General features: G+C 38.0%; 1 protein-coding gene across 1 annotated transcript in view; it reads left to right on the top strand.

Moving 5' to 3' along the window:
- LOC124240745 (phospholipid-transporting ATPase IB-like) overlaps positions 1-21,379 on the top strand; it is a 175,591-nt gene that overhangs the window by 75,658 nt on the left and 78,554 nt on the right. The window contains 7 exon segments of the mRNA XM_046663871.1: positions 5,834-5,922; positions 6,679-6,754; positions 7,762-7,867; positions 8,450-8,532; positions 9,724-9,773; positions 14,214-14,287; positions 15,879-15,928. Coding sequence (XP_046519827.1) covers positions 5,834-5,922; positions 6,679-6,754; positions 7,762-7,867; positions 8,450-8,532; positions 9,724-9,773; positions 14,214-14,287; positions 15,879-15,928 — 528 coding nt within the window.

Genomic DNA, 21,379 nt, shown 5'->3' on the forward strand with positions numbered 1-21,379 from the left:
ACAGGAACCCTGGGACCTGCCACGGTGGCCGTGCTCCTGCTGCCCTAAGTCAGATGCCTCACAGGGAAGCTTCCAGAGGCTGCTGCAAAATTTCACGCCTGCCAAACCCATGCATCTGCCCACAGCTGCTGGAAGGGCAGTCATATAGCTGCTAATTCTTTCTTGCAAGTTTTTCTCGATGGTAGACTCTAACCTGGAGTCCTGCTGACAGGGCATTGGGACACACGTAGCCTTGGGCCTCTGGTCACTGCAATACAACGGAAAGAGGTGAGGATGAGGCCAGGTTAACAACAGACAGCCGGTTACTTTTTAAATGACGGGGGCATCTTTACAAGTGTAAATTAAGTTAAAAAAAAACTCCCACTATTATTTGTCAATTATACCTCAATAAAGCTAGGAAAAAACCCCTCTCCCATAGTTATACAGTACTTAAAAGGAGAGAGACTTCTAATTATTATTCTTTTCTAACTACTTTTTGTTCTTAATATATTTTTTACTACATTATAATTTTCCATCTTTCAATTAATTGGGGGCAATATATAAATTGTACCAAAAGGCAGAATTTTGGAGCTAAACTTCCTGGGTGTGAATCCTGGCTTCACCCTTTACCAGCAGAGTCATCTTGGGCTTCTTATGTGACTTTCCTGGCCTTGATTCCTCATCTGTAAAATGGGCATGATAATAGCATCCACTTCACAAGGTTCTTACGAAGATTGAATAAGGTAATGTAGACGTAAGGTGCTCAGCATAGTACCTGGTGTGAAGGGATTTAATTAATGCTAGTCATTATAACCAGTAATTGGTACAGATAATTTCTAATTTCTAGTCCTATTGTACAGTATTCGTTCTCAGTAAATATTTATTTAAAAAGGTTTTTGGCTCCTACAAAAGTCTGTTCAGAGAACAATATCAACAGCCTTTGAACTTGGGCGACTAAAGATGAAGGGGGATGGGATAATCAGATCTCCACCACCTTTTCTGTTCATGAACATCTGACTATTTGCTAATCTTTTAGAATGTATGTTTTCTGTTGACAATTGGGAAAAGGTCACTTCATCTACCTCGACTAGTCAATTGACACTAGCCTCTTTAGGATAGTAATTAAACATCGTCTTAATAAAAATGGCTTTAGGACTCAAGCTTTGAAAATTATATTGTTTATGTAGGTAATACATAAAGATAAGAGCAGAAATCAATGAAATTGAAAACAGAAAGACAATAGAGAGTTTAATATCCAGAATACATAAAGAACTCCTACTACTCAACAGCAAAAAGACAAACAACCTAATTAAAAAATGGCAAAGGACTTAAATAGACATTTCTCCAAAGATATATGAATGGCTGATAAGCACGTGAAAAGATGCTCAACATCACTAATCTTTAACGAAATGCAAATCAAAACTACAGTAAGATATCATTTCACACCACAGGATGGCTATTATAAAACAACAACAACAACAGAAAACAGCAAGAATTAAATGAGGATGTGGAGCAATTGGAACCCTTGTGTGTTACTGGTGAAAATGTAAAATGGTGCAGTCACTGTGGAAAATGGTATGGTTGTTCCTCAAAAAATTAACCATAGAATTTCCATATGATCCGACCATTCCACTTCTGGGTATATACACAAAAGAATTGAAAGTAGGGACTCAAACATATATTTGTACACCAAAAGATGGCAACAACTCAACCGTCCATCAATGGATGAATGGATAAACAAAATATGGTATATATGTACAATGGCGTATTATTCAGTCCTAAAAATGAATGAAATTCTGATACATGCTACAACACGGATGAACCTTGAAGATATTATGCTAAGTGAAACATGCCAGACACAAAAGGACAAATACTATATGATTCTACTTGTATGAGGTACTTGGAATAGTAAGATTCATAGAGACAAAAAGTAGAATAGTGGTTGCCAGGGCTGGGGGGAGGAGAGAATGGAGAATTCTCCTATTATTTAATTGCTTTCCGTTTGGGGTGATGAAAAAGTTCTGGAGATGGATGGTGGCACAAATGTGTGAATGTACTAAATATGGCTAATATTTTACCACAATAGGAAAAAACATTTTGACACTGCTTGCCTCTTTTTTAGTTATATGCTGGTTTTGTCCAGTATTTTGGTTTTAAAATCTTTCGACCCCGTAGATAAGACATCATGATTATGATCATGATTTCATGCAGCAATGCTTACTTAGATTTATCCACCTCCTTACCAATGTCTTCGCACACCTTTCATTCTCATAACTCAGAATTCTCACCTGAGGTCCCACATCTACTGCCTGAAAGATGTTCTCAAAGTTTCCTTTAGAGAAGGAATGTTGGCCGGCAGATCTCATGTTTCCTAGGTCTGAAAATGGTTTTGTTTCTCCCGTCTTGAAATACTGTTTTCTCCCAGAACGTTGAAAATACTATTCATCGTCCTGTGCCTTTGATGACTTTGAGAAGTCACTCTTCAATCTAGTATTGGTCCCTGGACATGCGATTGGTCTTTTCTTTCTGCTTTGAAAATTTTCTCTCTAGACTGCTGCCGTTTCGTTGTCATGTGACTAGATGTGGATGCCTTTTTATTTATGCTCTGTCTGATCACTGAGATCCTGGAGTCTGAGGATCAGTAACTTTGAAGAACTTTAGAAAACTGATCTGTATGTAAATATCAGCTAATCTCCAGCCTCCATTTTCTCTCCCTTTGGAACTCCAACTCAATATGCATCATCAGCCCTTTCCTCTCTATCCTTGTGTCTCTTACCCTCCTTTCAGATTTGCATCTCTTTATCTCTCTGCACTGGAGAATTTCTTCAGACTCATCTTTCTGTTTTCTAGTTGTCTCTTCATTTGATTCTGGTCATCTGTTTAATCTGTCAATTAAGTTTTTCAACCATTATAATTTTAACTTTCTAGAAGTTTTATTTACTCTTAAAATACATGCTTTGTTCTTTTTATTTTCCTGTTCCTTGCTCATATTTTTAAACTATTCTTTTTGAAAAACATACAAAATCTAGTTATTTCATATTTTGAGTCTAATAATTCCAGAACCTGAATGATTTGTGGATCTGATTCTGTTTCTCTTTTTTCTAGTGGTTTTCATTTAGGGTGCCTTATTTTGATTATGACCCCCTGATGCTTGGAACTTTTTTGGTAGGAATTCTTTGAGGCCTAGGTTGAAGTTGAATTTCTGCAGAAAGGATTTGCAGTTCCTTCTGCCAATCACCTGAGACACTTTAATTTAAATCCTCTGCTTGAGGTGTTTTGGGCCCACAGGTGGTGTGAATTTGGCCACAAGCCCTTGGAAGGGCCAGCTTGTGTTAACATTCTCAAGAGAAGCATGTTTTTCTTCTGTCCAACCTCAAAGTTTAATCAGGAAAATTCATTCTCTTTAACTCTTATTTTGAGAGGCTGTCCTCTTGGCCAGATTTATGAAGGGTCTTCTTTTGCACTGTCCACTGGGGCAACCCATTGCTTTCTCTTCTAGTTCCGGAATCCTGTACGGCCTTCAAGGTGAAAACTTTAGGTTTCCAGGGTTTGTCACTCAGAGAAAAAGCTCCTTACTTTCCACAGTTTACTCTGAATTTCACCTCGGAGGACTACTTCCTTCTGGGACAACTTTGTGATGTTGTGATGATGTTTAAAAACATGAGTTTTTATGTTTTATCCTGTATTATCCTAGTTTTCATCAGAAGGGCAGTTCACGTTATTTAGCTCATCATATTGCACAAAATGGAAGATCTCTTTTGTCCTTTTCAACAGGAGGTCTTTATTCACCTTTACCATCTCAACTTCTTGTTTTAATTTGGCAACTTATTTTTTTCCAGGAAATTATCCATTTCTGCTGGTTAAAAAAATTTGGTAGAGTTGCAAGTAACATTAAAAAAATCTCTTCTTTATCTGTAGTTATATTTCCTTTCTTATTTCTCATCTCACATATTTTTACGCACCCACTTTCCCTTTTCCTAAAGAATTTTCATGCAATCTATATTCTTGATCTTTTCAGTGAATTAAATTTTGGATTCATTCATCCTTTCTACTAATTTATTTTTCATTTCATTCATTTCAGTTTGTTGTCTCTTCTAATTCCTTCAACTGGCTTCTTTAGATTTTTTTCCCTGTATTTTCTTAAACTGAGCACAATTTTACTTTTAGCTTTTCTTCTTTAACAATAAAACATTTCTGATCATCCATTTTCTTCTGCTTGCAGCTTTGACTGAATCCTGTAAGTTTTATTATGGGTTATGTTAGGAACTCTCCTTATTGCTTTTTAGATATTTTGTCATTTCCAGTTTGATTCTGATTCCAGAAATCAAACTAGAAGGAATCAACCTAAATTTCTTAATTTCCAAGAAGTTTTATGGTTCCTTTTTTCATAATTAATTTTTTTGTTTTATTGCATTATGATGAACAAATGTGACTTATAAAACCTCTACTTTAAAAATTTTGTCCAGGATTTATGTGGCCAATTACATAATCAACTTTTATAAAGGACATAAAAAACATGTATTTTTTGCCATATCTACTAAATCAAGTTTATATTTTTCAATTTTTTCCATGTCTATAATATTTATTTATTCAGATCTGAAAGAAATTCAGCTCTAAAAGAATCTGAAATTCTGAAAGAAATATTCTGAATTCTCTAAGTGTTATTTACTTTTATCAAGTTCTCTTTGTTTTATGTATTTACTTAGGTTTTGTTTGGTTTATACAGGTTCTTAATTCTTGTATCTTCTTTGTAAATGTTGTCTTACCATTACTTAATATCTTTCTTTAACTTGAGTTAAAGTACTGAGAACTTTAGCATCTGCTTTAGTGTTAATGTTGCCATTGTGCTAGTTGTTTGTTTTCATTTACTGCATCTCATTTCCAACCCTGATTTTCCTTTCAAAATTACATAGTTTAAATGTTTTTGTGCGCATATATAATAGCATCTGCTTTTTATTGTCATTTTTTGGTTACGTCATTTAACAAAAATGTAAAGTTAACAAAATCTAAAGTTAATCAGTATCTCTCTCATCTTCCAAAATAATACAAAGATCTCAGTGTTGGTTGAGTCAGTTTTGACTCCTAGTGAACCTGTGTAAAACAGAGTGGAACCCTGCCCCGTCTTTTTTGCGCCATCCTCTCATCTTCCATTGCAGCATCAGACAGTGCCCTGCTGCTGTTCACAGGGTTTTCATGGCCAATTTTTTCAGAAGTGGGTGCCATGTCCTTCTTCCTAGTCTGTCTTAGTCTGGAAGCTCCACTGAAACTTGTCCACCGTGGGTGACCTGCTGGTATTTGAAGTCCCGCTGACACAGCTTTCAGCACCACAGCAACACTCCACCGCCACACTGACAACCTACAGACGGAGGTGTGGTTCCCCGACTGGAAAACGAGCCTGGGCCAGGGCGGTGAACATGCTGAATCTTAACCACTAGACACCAGAGCTGACGAACATTTTAAAACTGTTTAACGCCATGTTGCTTCGTGTTGATTGTTGGACAGAAGTGATCATCTAAAGAATTTCCATTTGTCTTTAGAAATGAGCATTATACTTTGTGATCATGATTAAAGGGGCTTCGAGTTTGGTTTTCTTTTTCATCTGACAGATAGGTAAGCAGATAATTTACTTTGCATATTACCATGAGATTTCACTTCCAGTGTGAAACTAACAGAAGAGTGTGACCTCTGAAAGAAGTATAAATATTAAAGATAGAATTCTTATAGACCGAACTTCTTGTTTTCTAAAAATCCACATATTTTGAGGATTTAAAGAGAAAGAACGTCTTCTTGTCTTTGTTTTCTTAATACATTTTAACTTAATGTTGTTTATCATGTTCGTTTTTTCTTTGTTTAGGTAAAATACTTATTTTGTGATAAAACGGGAACCCTCACTTGCAATATTATGACATTTAAGAAGTGTACCGTTGCAGGTATAATTTATGGGTGTGTTTTTATTGCCATACTCTGTTGGAAATTCTTATATTTTTTCTTAATAAAGTTAGTTATCCTTTATTTGCTCCAAAACATATCTGAATTTCTAATACTATCACTGTATCTGAGTGAGATTGAAACCTAATATAACCTAAATGAAAACTTGCAGTTGTTAAAAAATAGGGTTTACATCGGCTTTCATATGTGGTTAGAATTCTTAAAGGGTTTTATATTTATAGTCTTGTAACTGTTATATTTCCTCCCTCATTTTCCCTTAGAAATCAGTTAAACACAAGTGATGTTATAGACAACTTAAGGTAAATAGACGACATTCTTTTCTCCTTTGCCCTTGTTCCTTTTTCCCTGCAACGCACTTTTCATCAGTCCTGGTGTGCTGACAGATGATAGCACAGCTCTCCCCGGTCCAGACTTCAGATGGCAGTTCCCAGGACGCTCCCCTGGATAGATCTTTCCTGTATGGTGTTCAAAAACCCCAGGATCTAGACTTTGCTGCTTTTGTAGTTTCTCTGTCTCAAATTCCACATAACTGTTCAGTATTCAACACAATTTTAGGCATTTTCTAACGCCATTTTGCAGCTTGAGGTCTGAGAGGATGAACTTTAAATATTTACTCGTTCTATGGACTTTTTAGGTGTGACTTACTGAAAACAGAAGGTAGGGCTATGTGTTCACTATAGATCCTTTTGGTTATTGACTGGTATCATCAGGAACTTTTTGTTAAAACCACTCTCCTCCATTCTTCCTCAGTCAGCCGCCTTCTCCCATCACAGACTCCTGTGAATTTGATGACCCAACATTATTGCAGAACTTGGAGAGTAACCATGTAAGTCTGCTTTTTTCACTCTGTCAACAGGGTAATGCTATATAACTTTAAAACATTTGTATAGTTTCCTAAAAGATATAATTTTCTGAGCCCAGGAAAGAGAGAGTCTTGAAATTTTTTGATGTTACTATAGTAAGCAAGGGACTTTTTACCCACATTATGAACTGAGCACTGAACTTGGTGTGACCGAAATCAAACATTATACAAGAACGTTTTACCGGGTAGCCATCTATGTAAGACTCTCTCTTCTGCTTTTAAACTATTTGGTTCAATTGCATGCTACCAATATCTTCACTTATCTATTTTAAGATATTGATCTACCTGATTTGAAATCTTAATCTTCTAAAAAGTAAAAGTGGTCTTTTAAAACATAAGTCTGTACGTGTCTTCCTGTGCTTAAAACCTTTCCAAAGACTGACACCACACTTAAGATGAAACCCAAACTCGTGACTGTGGTCCTCTCTCCAGCCTCATTCTGGGTATTGTTCCTCCTGCTCAAGATGCTAGAGTCACACTTGCCTTGAAGCTCCACAAATGCACGAGTCTGATTCCTGCCCCGGAGCCTTTGAAAGTGCTATTCCTCTTGTCTAGTGTGTGCCACCGTCACATGTCACCTAACACAGCTAACTAACCTTTCCATTTAGGTCTTAATTTAAATATCATCTCCCCAGTGTTTTTTTCCTGACCACCTACCTAAAATAAGCCTCTCTTTTCTCTATCACAGCCCCTATGTATTTCTCCAGCTTTGAGAAAGCTTATCTCTCCAATAAGAATAAAAGCTCCATGAGGGCAGGGTCATCTTGTTCCTCCAGGTCTCCCCAGCCTACCACACCGTCTCTGCCTCAGTAGCCACTCCACAAACACATGCTAACTGCACAATATGGTTTTTAGCTGGTGCCTGACTCTGCATATACCTGAAGTAAAACCTTAGTTGGTAAAAGCTGCAGACTATATATTACTCTTGCGTTCTAAGAGACTCACCAGCTCTGTGCCTTTCTTATATATAGCCCGTGAAAGACTATATAAAGGAATTTCTTACCCTGTTGTGTGTGTGCCACACTGTTGTTCCTGAGACAGATGGAAATGATATAATCTACCAAGCTTCCTCCCCAGGTAGGTGCTGTGTGCACCTGGAGCACCTGGCAGGTGATGAGCACAGAAGAGGGGATGCTGCCCCTGGTCCCCTGATGGTGCCTGTGTTTCTCCTTCCCTGGAGTTGTTATGGTCAGGGGCATTGGTGGCACAGTGCAGGCCTCAGCTGCTCTGGGGCTCCAGCTCCCCAGACCCACAAAGACTGCCATAAGGAGCCTGGCGGGGGCTCTCGGGGCCGGGGTTCAGTGGCATGTTAGGTTATAATAAGTAACAGGCAGGGGTAAGGTCAAGACCTGCAACATTTTCTGGAGCTGCTACTACTGGCCCGGAGCACAAACAAGACCATATGAAACTAGGGAAGGATTTCACTCTCAGCCTGGGGAGTTTATCTTAGCCCCACTGAAAGTGGCCCTATTTAGCCAAATTTCCTCTTTCATGAACACTGTCTGGCCCCTAGAGGTACAGATAAGTGCATTTGGATGAAAAAAGTCAAGTTTAAAATATGACGTGATATTTTAGCTGAAGAACGGAAATCCGTATTAAATTAAATTCAATGTTAATACATTTGCTCAGTCTCCATTAACACAGAATTTTTATTAATAGATGAAGCAGCTTTAGTGAAAGGAGCAAAGAAACTCGGCTTTGTTTTCACTACAAGAACGCCGTATTCTATCATCATAGAAGCTGTGAGTAGCATCCTATATACTTTCCCAGGGTTCACACGCACCTGTTCTTCCAGAGAGACACAGGTACACAGCGGTCAGACGAGGAACCCCTGCAGTTACAGTGCGTGGGGTTCCCATCTGCCCCACACCTTCCCAGCCGCTATTCTTGGGCGCATTCCTTAACTTCTCTGTGTTTGCCCCAGTTTGCTCATCATGCACGTCACAGGGTCTTCGTGAGGATTAAATGAGTTGACATATCTTAAGTAGTTGGAATTAGTGCTTGGCACAGAGAAAGTGCTCAATAAAAATGAGCTATTCCGAAGACTTAGAATCATCAGACCTTCAAGCAATACACTATTTTTTTTTCCTATGAAGAATTAAAGTGTTTCAAATTATTTTTGGCAAGTTTTATTATTATTTTGATTTACTCATTTTATTATGTATATATTTTCTTGTTCTGTCTTGATGACCACTTACCACAAGACTTTGATATTTCGGGAAAAAATTGGAGCAGTGTAAACATGGTGGCCAACACTGATTTTTTTTTTTTTCTAGTACTAATGCAGTGGTTAGGGATGTTTACTAGACATTGAGTCCTTGGCAAGACAGACTGACTAATTCACCTTTGTATCTATAGAATATGCCACATGGATGACTCTCAAATTATGTGAAATCCCGCAGTGTCATATTGGTGAAGCTGGGAGCTGGTAGCTTCACAGATAAATTGATCATGGCTACAGGAAGTCAAGAGGCTATAACTGGAAAAGTCTAGAAAACATGCATGTTTCATTGATATAAAATTTTATAGCATGCCACCTTTTTCCACGTTTACCTCTTCAAATTATCTCAGCATTAAGGATTTCATTTGATCTCTGCTATTTTATTAAAACATGTGTCTGTTCTCCCAGTTTTGTCTGCTGACTGTCTCATTTACTCCCGTGTACCCCTGCAACCTGAGAGTATTTATAAAGTTTCCAATAGTGCTGCTTTTAGATTGAAAAGAGAGTTGTTCCAGTCTTCAGTCGGCACTATTAGAAACATTTGTGCCAATATTGTTCTTGCCAGAGGAGGGCACCATCATCTTATCAGACTTTATATTTTGAAAAAGATGGGTATTTGGGGGGTAAAACTTGTTTGTGCTTGGGAGAGTGAGTTATTTTGCAAGGATACTTTTTCCTTCAGGTAAGAATCTGCTGTTTTATCTTTCTGTAGATGGGAGAAAACTTAACGTATGAAATTCTTAATGTCCTGGAGTTTTCTAGGTAAGCTACTTTTTCATTCACTTCATGTATTTCCCAGGGCTCTTTCTGTGACTGTTCAGTGAGATTTGGTAATGTAAACCAAAACTTTACTACAGAATCATGAAATTCCAGTCCGCTTCCATCCGTCCTTTAATCTCAGCTCAGGTCTTGCTTCTTCAGGCCTCATTGGGCCAAACTCCCTTTTGTGGGTGGTATGGGTTCCCACACCTCTCCTTCCTAGCACTTGTCACAGTCAGCATTGCGATTTCTAATCTGAGTGTTTATTTAATGACTATGTAGCCAACTAGACTATAAGTTCTAGGAGGGCAGGAGTCACCTCCCGCCAGGTCTGGTATCCAGTAAGTGCTCAATAAATATTTGATGAATGGATGGATATTGGGCATTATTGTCGCAAATAAACTAAACACTATTTCTTTTAAAATAGTGAATTAATTAATATTTTTCAAAAGAAACAACGTGCATCCAAATCCTTTTCTCCCCTTAAGCTTCAGAGGGCCTGCTGCTCCAGCAGCTGGCCTGATTCCCCAAAGAGTATTGTGAGTTTATGGCTGATGATTTTATTTTTACTGGACTTTCCTCCAGCCTCATGAAGTCATGTCTCTTGGACCACCTGAGCCTTGCTAATGTGGAATCTGAAAGATTAGAAAAGGAAGTAAATAAGTAAATCATTTGTTCTTCCCAAAGCCAGACTTTTTAAATCATATTTTTAAAGCGTTGTTTCCCAATGCCATTTTTTAAAAAAGCTTTAAACCTCAGAAAAATTGTTGTTACCAACTCCCCCTCTCTCTAGGAAAGCTTTTTCTAAAACTTTATTACAAGAAAATATATCTCAATGTTCATTCCAGCTTTCCCCTTTCCTGATATTTAAACACTGCTACTATGAGAGCACTCATTTCCTGTCATTACAATGTGCACTCCTAGCTAGCTGACACTTAAAAGACTCAGTGGCCTTGAGTAGTGTTCTAACAGCTTTCTAAGTATTTAAAGCAATTGCTAATCCCGTCTTCCTGTCGGAAAGCACTCTCTGACTACTCACTGGGGCCGTCCTTGGAGGGCAGGAGCTTTGGCTTAGACTGTTCAGGGTGAGATGGGGACAGATGAAGAGTGTTTTAAGTAGATGAGGCCGATGGGGCTCCCAGGGAGGTGAGAGAAGTTTAAGACATTTCTCTCCCCTCTTCTTGCTGACATGCTGCTCTCTGGTGGCCTGGCGAAATGGCCATCTTGGTGGCTGATTGGGCTACTTTGGGGCTGTATTGTCTGGGCCTAGTGGGCAAGAGGAGGAAGAAGAGGAAAGAAGGGAGGATGACAAGCATGGATCCATTTGGAGAGGAGGAGTGGAGAGGGTAAAAAGAGCCTGGGAGACTGAGGAGGGAAAAGGTTTATTTGTGGTCTTAGCTGTGACTCTGTTACGAGCTCATGACCTTCCTAGTCACCTAACCTCTCTGGACCTTGGTTTCTTGGCCTAGAAAATGGGGATAGCATTGATATCCTCCTCATGGGATTGCTGTGAAGATTAAATAACAATGCCTGGTACGTCCCAAAAAAAAAAGATATAGCACTTGCTATAAGTATTTATTTTTATTCCTATTCTTTTAATTGGAACACTCTTTTCTGATGCTTAAATGTTTGGATTTTACCACGTTCCTCCTCCCTCCCCCCATGAAGGAGATCCTTCTTCTCTCCTTCAGGAATCATTTCTATGAACCTTACTTCTGTTCTAAGCTTGACCATCCATTTCTTGATCAGTCTTATTCCTGAGGAAAAATAAAATTCTTTCTTGTTGGAAGAGCTTGAGAACGTGGAAAAACTAATGACTGAGATCCCAATTGGTCTGCTTGACCTGCACAGAGCAGTCCTTCAAGGTAGATAGCGGCAGCCCCATTCGAAGGATATGCAGCTGGAGCTCAATTTAAGCAACCGTACCAACATCACTAAGCAAATAAGTGGCAGAATCAGGGTTCAAATCAGGTGTATCTGATCCCAAAGTCCCGGTATTTTCAACCAATCTCTGCTTCCAGAGGTGAAAGAAAAGCTAAAGAATGTAAAAAATATATTTTGGTCTTCATGGCATTAAATGCAGTCTACAAATATTTTTGAGCATCTTCCACATGCCAGCCACTGTTCTAGAATTAGAGTGGCCATGATGAGCCCCTGTTTGTGGGGCTTCTACTCTAGTGGAGGGAGGCAGATAGTAAACAGAGAAGTGAATGAACAAGATAATTTCGGGTCATGATGAGCACTGCAGAGAAAATCAACAGTACGATCCGACAGAGGCAGACTGTGGAGCTGCTGGTGGCGGAGGTTTACCTTAGAGCGGCCGAGGGAGCCTTTGCGAGGTGTGGGATTTGGGCTGATAATTGAAGGTGGAGGAGGCAGCCATGTGAAGACGTGGAGGAAGAGCATCCCGGGCAGAAGTAACAGCTAGAGCAAGGCACTGAGAGATACTGGTCTCAGCGTCAAGCAACAGAAAGAACCTCAATGTGGTGGAAGCGAAGCAAGGAGCAGGGAGGTGCAGAAGACGAGCTTGGAGAATCCGTCTGCGGCAGGATCTGCAGGATCTTTGCAGTACACAGTGAGGAATTCGAATTTTTTGTATGTGTGATGCAAAGTCACTAGAGGACTTCAAGCAGGGCAGTGCTATCTGATTTGTGTTTTTAAAAGATCATCATTTTCTTGGATGTATTTATACCATTTTTACTTGCCCTAGTAACTTAGATAGTAACCTATTCCTTCAAGTAATAAGGAGCAGAATATCTTTAAGTTTTCAGTTTGTAGTATTTTTATTTGTCTGCTGTTTGGCTGCTTGTTGTGGTCATGTAGATAGCCACACTTCATCCTTCTAGTTTTTACTCCCTGAAGGTCTTTGCTCATGCTTTTTCTAGAGAATGAGTTGGAAAAACAAAAAGACAGGATACCCATTTGTCACTTTGTAGCCTTACTTTGAAAAGAAAATGTTTAGTTGCCAAGTTTAAAAATAGCAACTCAAACACAGTTTAGACTTTGATGTATCTTTCACTTACCTAAGGGACCTCTGTATTCCACCACAGTTGAAAATTAGGTATAAAATTTTTCAGTGGGAGAAATTCTTGTTGCTCTTCTGCTAATCATTTCAGGAACTTTGAGTCCTGGTCTGTATTAAGAACTGTGCTAGGGGGTGGAGGTTTGTATCCCGACAAAGATGCTGTCCTTGCCTGTGGGAGCCTACGGTCTGTTAGAAGACAGGTATGTGCAGAAACGGTTTTAGTGCCAGACAGGATCTGCTAAGAACTAGGTAGATGGATATATCGCGTTCTGGGTAAGCACAGAAGACGTTATTGCTGACTGAGGCATTTGGGGAAGGCTCTGTGGAGAGGGCTGTATCTTCGAACGATGGGTAGAATTTCAACAGGTAGATATGGGAGTTGGGAGGGGGCACCTACCTGAGGAGGAGGCTGTGGAGCCGGCGACGGCATGGAGCCGAATGTAAGCTGTGCCGGGGAGGGAGGGTCTTCTGGTGGGGTAGGAGTCCGAGTGTGCAAGGCGTAGGGCTGTGGGGTATGAGAAAGAGCTGAGACAGTGAAGATTCCTGCAAGGATTATCTGTAGGAGTCTCTTGAAAAGTATTTATAGGCCATGGTGAGCCATCCAAGGGTTAAGGGCGGTGGGTGGGGAGGATGACATGATAAGGAAGCGGAACTGTTTTGAGCAGTTTACTTTGGCAGTGAGAACAGATCTTCAAGCCTATTTGGGCTGCTAAATCAGGAGTAAAATCAATGAGTTTAAGTTTGTCTACGACGGTAAAATAAATAAATACACAAATAAATAAATAAATAAATCTAGAGGACTTCGAGGCAGAACTGTACATTAAAATAAACCTGGCATCTATCAAGCTAGCTGTTTAACATCTCTGTGCAGCAAACTGGAGACAGGAAGGCCTACCTGATGGAGACGTTGTGAGGACTGAATGATACACAGACGTGGGCTGCTCTCCTCGTTCTTCCTCAGTTTTTAAATGGTTATATTTTGTATGTGTATATAACATGTATTTTATTATATTTAATATATGTATTATATACATATAACACTAAATTACATTATAAATTATAAATTACATTATATAGTATATGTATTATGTACTATAAGTAATATAATACATATTAATATAAAATATATTAATATATATTATACATAATATATAAGTAATATATATAATAGATTAGATATATTTGCATAAGTAAATTTCCATAGAAGAAAGAATAGTGACTGAGAAATAGTAGTCGTCTAAGAAAGTGGAGAGTAATGGTAAAAGAAAGAGGAAGTGGAAACTGGCAAGAAACATGTTGGCCTTTTCACTAATGGTCAGTGGAGGACTCTCTCAGAATTCTTTTGACTTTGATTTTTTGTGTGTGTCAGTGCCATGTACTAAGGAAAATAGAAACTAATGCTTTTAATGTTGTTTTAGTAATAGAAAAAGGAAGTCTGTAATTGTCCGAACTCCTGCAGGACAGCTCCGGCTCTACTGCAAAGGGGCTATAAGTACTGGATTCATTGTTCATATCAGCTCCTCTCTTTGTTCCCACAACTTGTAGGAGCCTTCTACAACTCAGCAGTATTTGAATATGTTGTTGTTTTGTATCTGCTGTCACCACAGGTTGTTGACCGCATTATCCAAGATTGAAAAATCCATGTCAAGGTAGCCAAAAAGCTTCCCGGACAGCCAAGCCCACTGAAATTTATGTGGCTCACACCAGAATTTTTATTAAGCTTTAATGTCAATGAAAAATTTGCTGTCACTCCGTGTTTTATTGAGAGCCAGTGAATAGGTTTTTGATGCTGAGGGTTTATAGCAGGAACTTTGATCGCAGTTCTAAGCCCAAAGTGCTGGGATTTGGTGAGTCTCAGGAATTAGCTTTGACCTCTGTAAATCTTGGTCTTTTTTGGATCACTTACATATTTGTTCACTACCATAATTACTTTAAAAAGCCCAGCTTTATTGAGGTAAAATTGGCATAGAATAAACGGCACACATTTAAAGTATACAATTTGGTAAGTTTTGACACTGATCTGCGTTCTGTCACTATAGATTCATTTGCATTTACTACATTTTTATATAAATAAAGTCACATAGTGTATATGACTTTTTGTCTGGCTTCTTTCACTCATAATTATTTTAAAATTCATTCAGTTTGTAGCTCGTATCAATAGTTCATTTCTTTGTGTTGCTGAGTAGTGTTCCAGTATATGGGTATATCAGAGTTTGTTTATCCATTCACCTGTTGGTGGACATTTTGTTTGCAGTTTTGGCTACTACAAATAATGCTCCTATGATCATTTGTGCAAAAGTCTTTGTATGGACATATGGTTTCATTTCTCTTTGGTAAATATTTAAGAATAAAATGGCTGGATCATATGGTAAGTGTATTTTAACTTTTTAAGAAACCACCCAACTGTGGTTACATTCCTGCAAGCTATTGTCACCAACACTTGGTATGGTTAGTCTTTTTAATTTTAGCTCTTCTACTAGGTGTGTATCTCTTGTGGTTTTAATTTACATTTCCATGCTGTGACTGACGATAGTGAGCATTTTTTCACGTGCCCATTTGTCATCTGTGTTGGGGGTTCCCAAAACCACCCCTATGTTTTTAGTAAATCTCTAGAAGAATTCATGGGACTCAGCACATTATTGTACTCATGGCTAAGATTTATTACAGGAATGTAGTAAGGATACACAGCCAGATCGTAAGGGAAAAAGCCATAGCCAGAGCCTGGAGGAAGCCACGTGCAGGCTTCCCATGGGGGTCACACAGGGTAAGTTGTATCAGTTTGGAGAATTGTTTACCAGCCAAGGGCCAGCCTTGCAAGTAGGTCATTCTAAGGATAGCAGTCTCTGACCTCTGTGTTAACTCTTTCAAGTTATAACAGCCTTAAAAAATTATGATTCTTGACTTTAATTTTGTTTTTTCAAAATCTGTGTCATCAATTCTAGTTTTCTAGGCTTGGAACACCTGTATACCATCTAGAAAAGCTAATAGTCTTGTCTTTCAGTTGTCCTTTTTCTTATTTTGTATCAGCTATCCGAGCATCTAATTATCTGCCTTGTGACTTGTGTTAATTTCCACAATTCTAGCAGATGTTATATTAGTTATAGTTATACGGCTACTTTCTGCAGACCTTTGGGTAAGCATTGGAAACTGACACAAAAGAGCGTAAAATCAACTGGTTCTGTGAAATTGGCTCTTATACACAACTTCATGCACATTTTGATGGTCCTAATTGTTTTCAGTTATAGAGAGATATTTTCTGACACTTTTCCTGGCTATTGAGGCCAGTAGCACTTTGCTTTTTGAAGATTTTTCTTTTGGGGACTCATAAGATTTTAAATTTCTTTCTTGTTGGGTAAGGGTAAGACAGACAATGTCTACATTTGTATCAATAGTCAAATGTAGCATAACTTAGAATATACTTGCTAAAGTAATCAGCTATCAGATACCAGGATCGTTCTGTTGGTAAAATATGAATTTGATAGATCAACTGATTGAATTAGACTTGATTCTGAGGCTCTTTGGATTCATAGTTCCTTTGAAACATTCCTCCCTTTTTTTATATGGCAATTCTATCTTTCATTTTTTGAGGAACTGCCATACTGTTTTCCCTAATGGCTATACCATTTTACGTTCCCACCAACAGGGCACAAGTGTTCCAATTTCTCCAAATCCTTACCAAGATTTGTTACTTCTGTTTTTTTTTTAATTTCTAAATTTTTTATTGAGGTAACATTGATTCGTAACCTGATGTAAATGTCAAGTATGCATCATTGTATTTCTACTTCTGTATAAACTACCCCATACTCACCACCAAAGTCTGGGTGCCATCTGTCACCATAATAATGTGCCCCTTCACTCCTTTCATCCTCTTCCTGCACCCCTTCCTCTCTGGTAATCACCAGTCTATCCTCTGTATCTATGCATGTGTTTGTTTATCTTCCACATGTGAGTGAAATCATATGGTATTTTGGGTTTTGTGAATAATGCTGCAATGAACAGAGGGATGCATATATCTTTTAAAAATAGTGTTTTTCTGTTCTTTGAATAAATATCCGTGAGTGGAATAGCTGGATCATATGGTAGTTCTAGTTTTAATTTTTTGATGAATCTCCATACTGTTTTCCATAGTGGCTACACCTAAGTACATTCCCACCAGCAGTGTACGAGGGTTCCTTTTTTTCCACATCCTCTCCAACACTTATTATTTCTTGTATTTTTAATAATAGCCATTCTGATGGGCATAGGTGATATCTCATTTTGGTTCTGATTTGCATTTCCCTAACAATTAGTGATGCTGAACATCTTTTCACGTGCCTGTTGGCCATCTGTATGTCTTCTTTGGAAAAATGTCTATTCAGATCCCCTGCCCATTTTTTAATCAAGTTGTTTGTTTTTTTGTTGTTGAGTTGTGTGAGTTCTTTATATATTCTGGATATTAACCCTTATCAAATATTGGTAGGTTGCCTTTTCACTTTGTTGATGGTTTCCTTTGCTGTGTGGAAGCGTTTTAGTTTGGTGTAGCCTCATTTATCTTTTCCTTTGTTTCCTTTGCCTGAGGAGACATATTCAAGGAGATACTGCTACAACCGATGTCAAAGAGTTTACTGCTTATGTTTTCTTCTAGGAGTTTTATGCTTTTGGGTCTTACATTCAAATCTTTAATCCATTTTGGGTTAATTTTTGTGTGTGGTATAAGATAGGTGGTCTACTTTCATTCTTTTGCATGTGGCTGTCCAGTTTCCTCAGCACCATTTATTGAAGAGACTTTCCTTTCTCCATCGTATGTTCTTGGCTCCTTTGTCAAAAATTAGCTCTCCATAAATATGTGGGACTTATTTTTGAGCTCTCAGTTCTGTTCCATTGATCTGTGTATCTGTTTTTCTGCCAGTACCATGCTGTTTTATAGCTTTGTAGTATATTTGGAAATCAGAGAGTGTGATAACTCCAGCTTTTTTCTTTTTTCTCAGGGTTCCTTTGGCTATTGAAGGTCTTTTGTTGTTCCATATAAATTTTAGGGTTCTTTGTTCTATTTCTGTCAAAAATGTCCTTGGGATTCTGATAAGGATTGCATTGAATTTGTAGATTGCTTTAGGTAATATAGAAATTTTAACTATGTTAATTCTTCCAATTCATGAGCATGGAATATCTTTCCATTTCTTTGTGTCATCTCTGATATCTTTCAACAATGTCTTACAGTTTTCAGTGTACAGGTCTTTTACTTCCTTGGTTGAATTCATTCCTAGGCATTTAATTTTTTTTCTTGTGATTGTAAATGGGATTGTATTCTTCATTTCCCTTTCTGCTAGTTTGTTGTCAGAGTATAGAAATGCAACTGATTTTTGTAAGTTGATTTTGTACTCTGCAACTTTGCTGTAGTTATTGATTATTTCTAGTAGTTTTCCGATGGATTCTTTAGGTTTTTCTATATATAAAATTATGTCATTTGCAAACAGTGACAGTTTCACTTCCTCGTTGCCTATTTGGACTCCTTTTGTTTCTTTTTTTTTTTTTGTCTAATCGCTCTGGCCAAAACCTCTAGTACTATGTTGAACAAGAGTGGCAAGAGTAGGAATGCTTGTTTGTTCTTATTCTCAGAGGGATAGCTTTCAGTTTTTCACCATTGAATATGATGTTGACTGTGGGTTTGTCATATATGGGCTTTATTTTGTTGAGGTACTTTCCTTCCAAACTCATTTTATTGGGAGTTTTTATCATAAAGGTATGTTGGATCTTGTGAAACGCTTTCTCTCTGTCTCTTGAGATGATCATGTGGTTTTTATTTTTCATTTTACTAATGTGGTGTATCACATTATACATATTTGTAGATTTTGAACCATCCCTGCATCCCCATATCCCACTTGATCATGGTGTACAATGTTTTTAATGTTTTGCTGTATTCAATTTGCCAATATTTTGTTGAGGACTTTTGCATCTATGTTCATCAGTGATATTGACCTGTAATTTTCCTTCTTTGTGTTGTCCTTGCCTGGCTTTGGTATCAAGGTGATGTTGGCCTCATAGAACGTGTTGGGAAGTATTACATCATCTTCAATTTTTTGGAATAGTTTGAGAAGAATAGGTATTAAGTCTTCTTTGAATGTTTGGTAGAATTCTCCAGAGAAGCTGTCTGGTCCTGGAATTTTATTTTTGGGGAGGTTTTGGTTACTGTTTCAATCTCTTTATTTGTGTTTTGTTTATTTGGATTCTCTATTTCCTCTTGGTTCAGTTTTAGGAGGTTGTATGAGTCTAAGGATTTATCCATTTCTCCTAGATTGTCCAATTTGTTGGCATATAGTTTTTCATGGTATTCTCTTATAAGCCTTTGTATTTCTGTGGTATCCATTGCAATTTCTCCTCTTTCCTTTCTAATTTTGTTTATTTGAGCCTGCTCTCTTTTTTTCTTAGTGAGTCTGGCTAAGGGTTTCTCAATTTTGCTTATCTTCCCAAAGAAACAGCTCTTAGTTTCATTGATCCTTTCTACTGTTTTTTTGTTTATTTCTGCCAAGTATTATTTCCCTCCTTCTGTTCACTTTTGGCATTGTTTTTTCTTATTTTTCTAATTACGTAAGATTTGTTTAAGATTGCTTATTTCAGGTTTTTCTTGTTTTTTTAAGGTGTGCCTGTATTGCTATGAATTTCCCTCTTAGAATTGCTTTTGCTGCATCTCATATGAGTTGGTATGGTGTATTTTCATTTTCATTTGTGTCTGCATATTTTTTTATTTCTCCTTTAATTTCTTCAATGATCCATTCATTCATGTTCAGTTTAGTCCCACATTGTGTTGTTTAGTCCCACATCTTTGTCATTTTATCAGCATTTTACCTGTAGTTGATTTCTAGTTTTATAGAATTATGGTCAGAAAAGATGCTTGATATGATTTCAATCTTCTTAAATTTATTGAGGCTTGCCTTGTTTCCCAACATACGGTCTATGCTTGAAAATGTTCCATGTACACTTGAGAAGAATGTGTATTCTGCTGTTTTTTGGATGTAGTGTTCTATATATATCTATTAAGTCCATCTGGTCTAGGTTTTCATTTAAATCCACTATTTCCTCGTTGACTTTCTGTCTGGGTGATCTATCCATTGATGTGAGTGGAGTGTTGAGGTTCCCTACTATTATTGTGTTGTTGTTAATATCTCCTTTTAGGTTTGTTAATAGTTGCTTTATGTACTTTGGTGCTCCTGCGTTGGGTGCATAGATATTTATAAGTGTTATGTCTTCTTGGTGGAGTGTCCCTTTTATCATTATATACTGCCCCTCTTTGTTTCTCATCACCTGTTTTGTCTTGAAGTCTGCTTTGTCTAATATAAGTATGAAAACAGCTGCTTTCTTTCGTTTGCCGTTGGCTTGGAGTATCATCTTCCATCCCTTCACTCTGAGCCTGTGTTTGTCTTTAGAGCTCAGAGGTGTTTCCTGGAGGCAGCATATTTTTGGGTCTTGTTTTTTAATCCATCCTGCCACTCTGTGTCTCTCTTTTTTTTTTAGGAAGATTAACCCTGGGCTAACTGCTGCCAATCCTCCTCTTTTTGCTGAGGAAGGCTGGCCCTGAGCTAACATCTATGCCCATCCTCCTCTACCTTATATGTGGGATGCCTACCACAGCATGGCTTGCCATGCAGCCATGTCCGCACCTAGGATCAGAACTGGCAAACCCCGGGCCGCTGAAGTGGAACATGCAAACTTAACCGCTGCACCACTGGGCCAGCCCCCACTCTGTGTCTTTTGATTAGAGAATTCAATCCATTTACAGTTAGAGTGATTATTGATATATGAAGGCTTAATGTTGCCATTTTATTGCTCATTTTCTGTTTTTTCTGCCTTTCCCTTGTTTCTCGTCCTGTATATTTCAGATACCAATTCAGTTAGGTAGTTCTCTATGATGGTTTTCTTAGTTTTCTCTTTATTTACCATTTGTGTCTCTGTTCTGATTATTTGTTTATTGGTTACCATGAGGTTTGTTTAAAAAATCTCATAGATGCGATAGTCCATTTTCTGATAGCTTCTTATTTCCTTAGCCTTAGCCAATTCCATCCCTTGCCTCTTCCCCTTCTATGTTATTATTGTCATGACTTATTCCGTCTTGTCTTGTGAGTTTGTGGTTAAAATGACGAGATTTTATTTATTTTTGATGTTTTCTTTCCCTTTATCTTTAGTGTTAAAATTAAGTGTTCACTAACCTAGTCTGATAGGGAGCTGAAATTTTTCTGGTTTTGGCTACCTAATTGTCTCCTTGCTCAAGGCTTTGTAACCCCTTTCTTTTTTTTCAGGTATGAGGGCCTTCTTGAGCATTTCTTGGAGGGGGGCATGTCTTGTGGCAATGAACTTTAGCTTTTGTTTGTCTGGGAAAGTTTTTATTTCTCCATAATATCTGAAGGATATTTTTGCTGGATAGAGTATTCTTGGCTGAAAGTTTTTTCAGAATTGTGAATATATCATTCCCCTCTCTCCTAGCCTGTAAAGTTTGCTGAGAAATCCAGTGAAAGCCTGATAGAGGTTCCTTTGTAAGTTATTTTCTTCTGCCTTGCTGCCCTTAATGTTTTTTCTCTCTCATTGACTTTTTCCAGCTTTACTACTACTGGAG

This window comes from Equus quagga, chromosome 6, assembly GCF_021613505.1.
Source record: "Equus quagga isolate Etosha38 chromosome 6, UCLA_HA_Equagga_1.0, whole genome shotgun sequence".
NCBI lineage: Eukaryota > Metazoa > Chordata > Mammalia > Perissodactyla > Equidae > Equus > Equus quagga.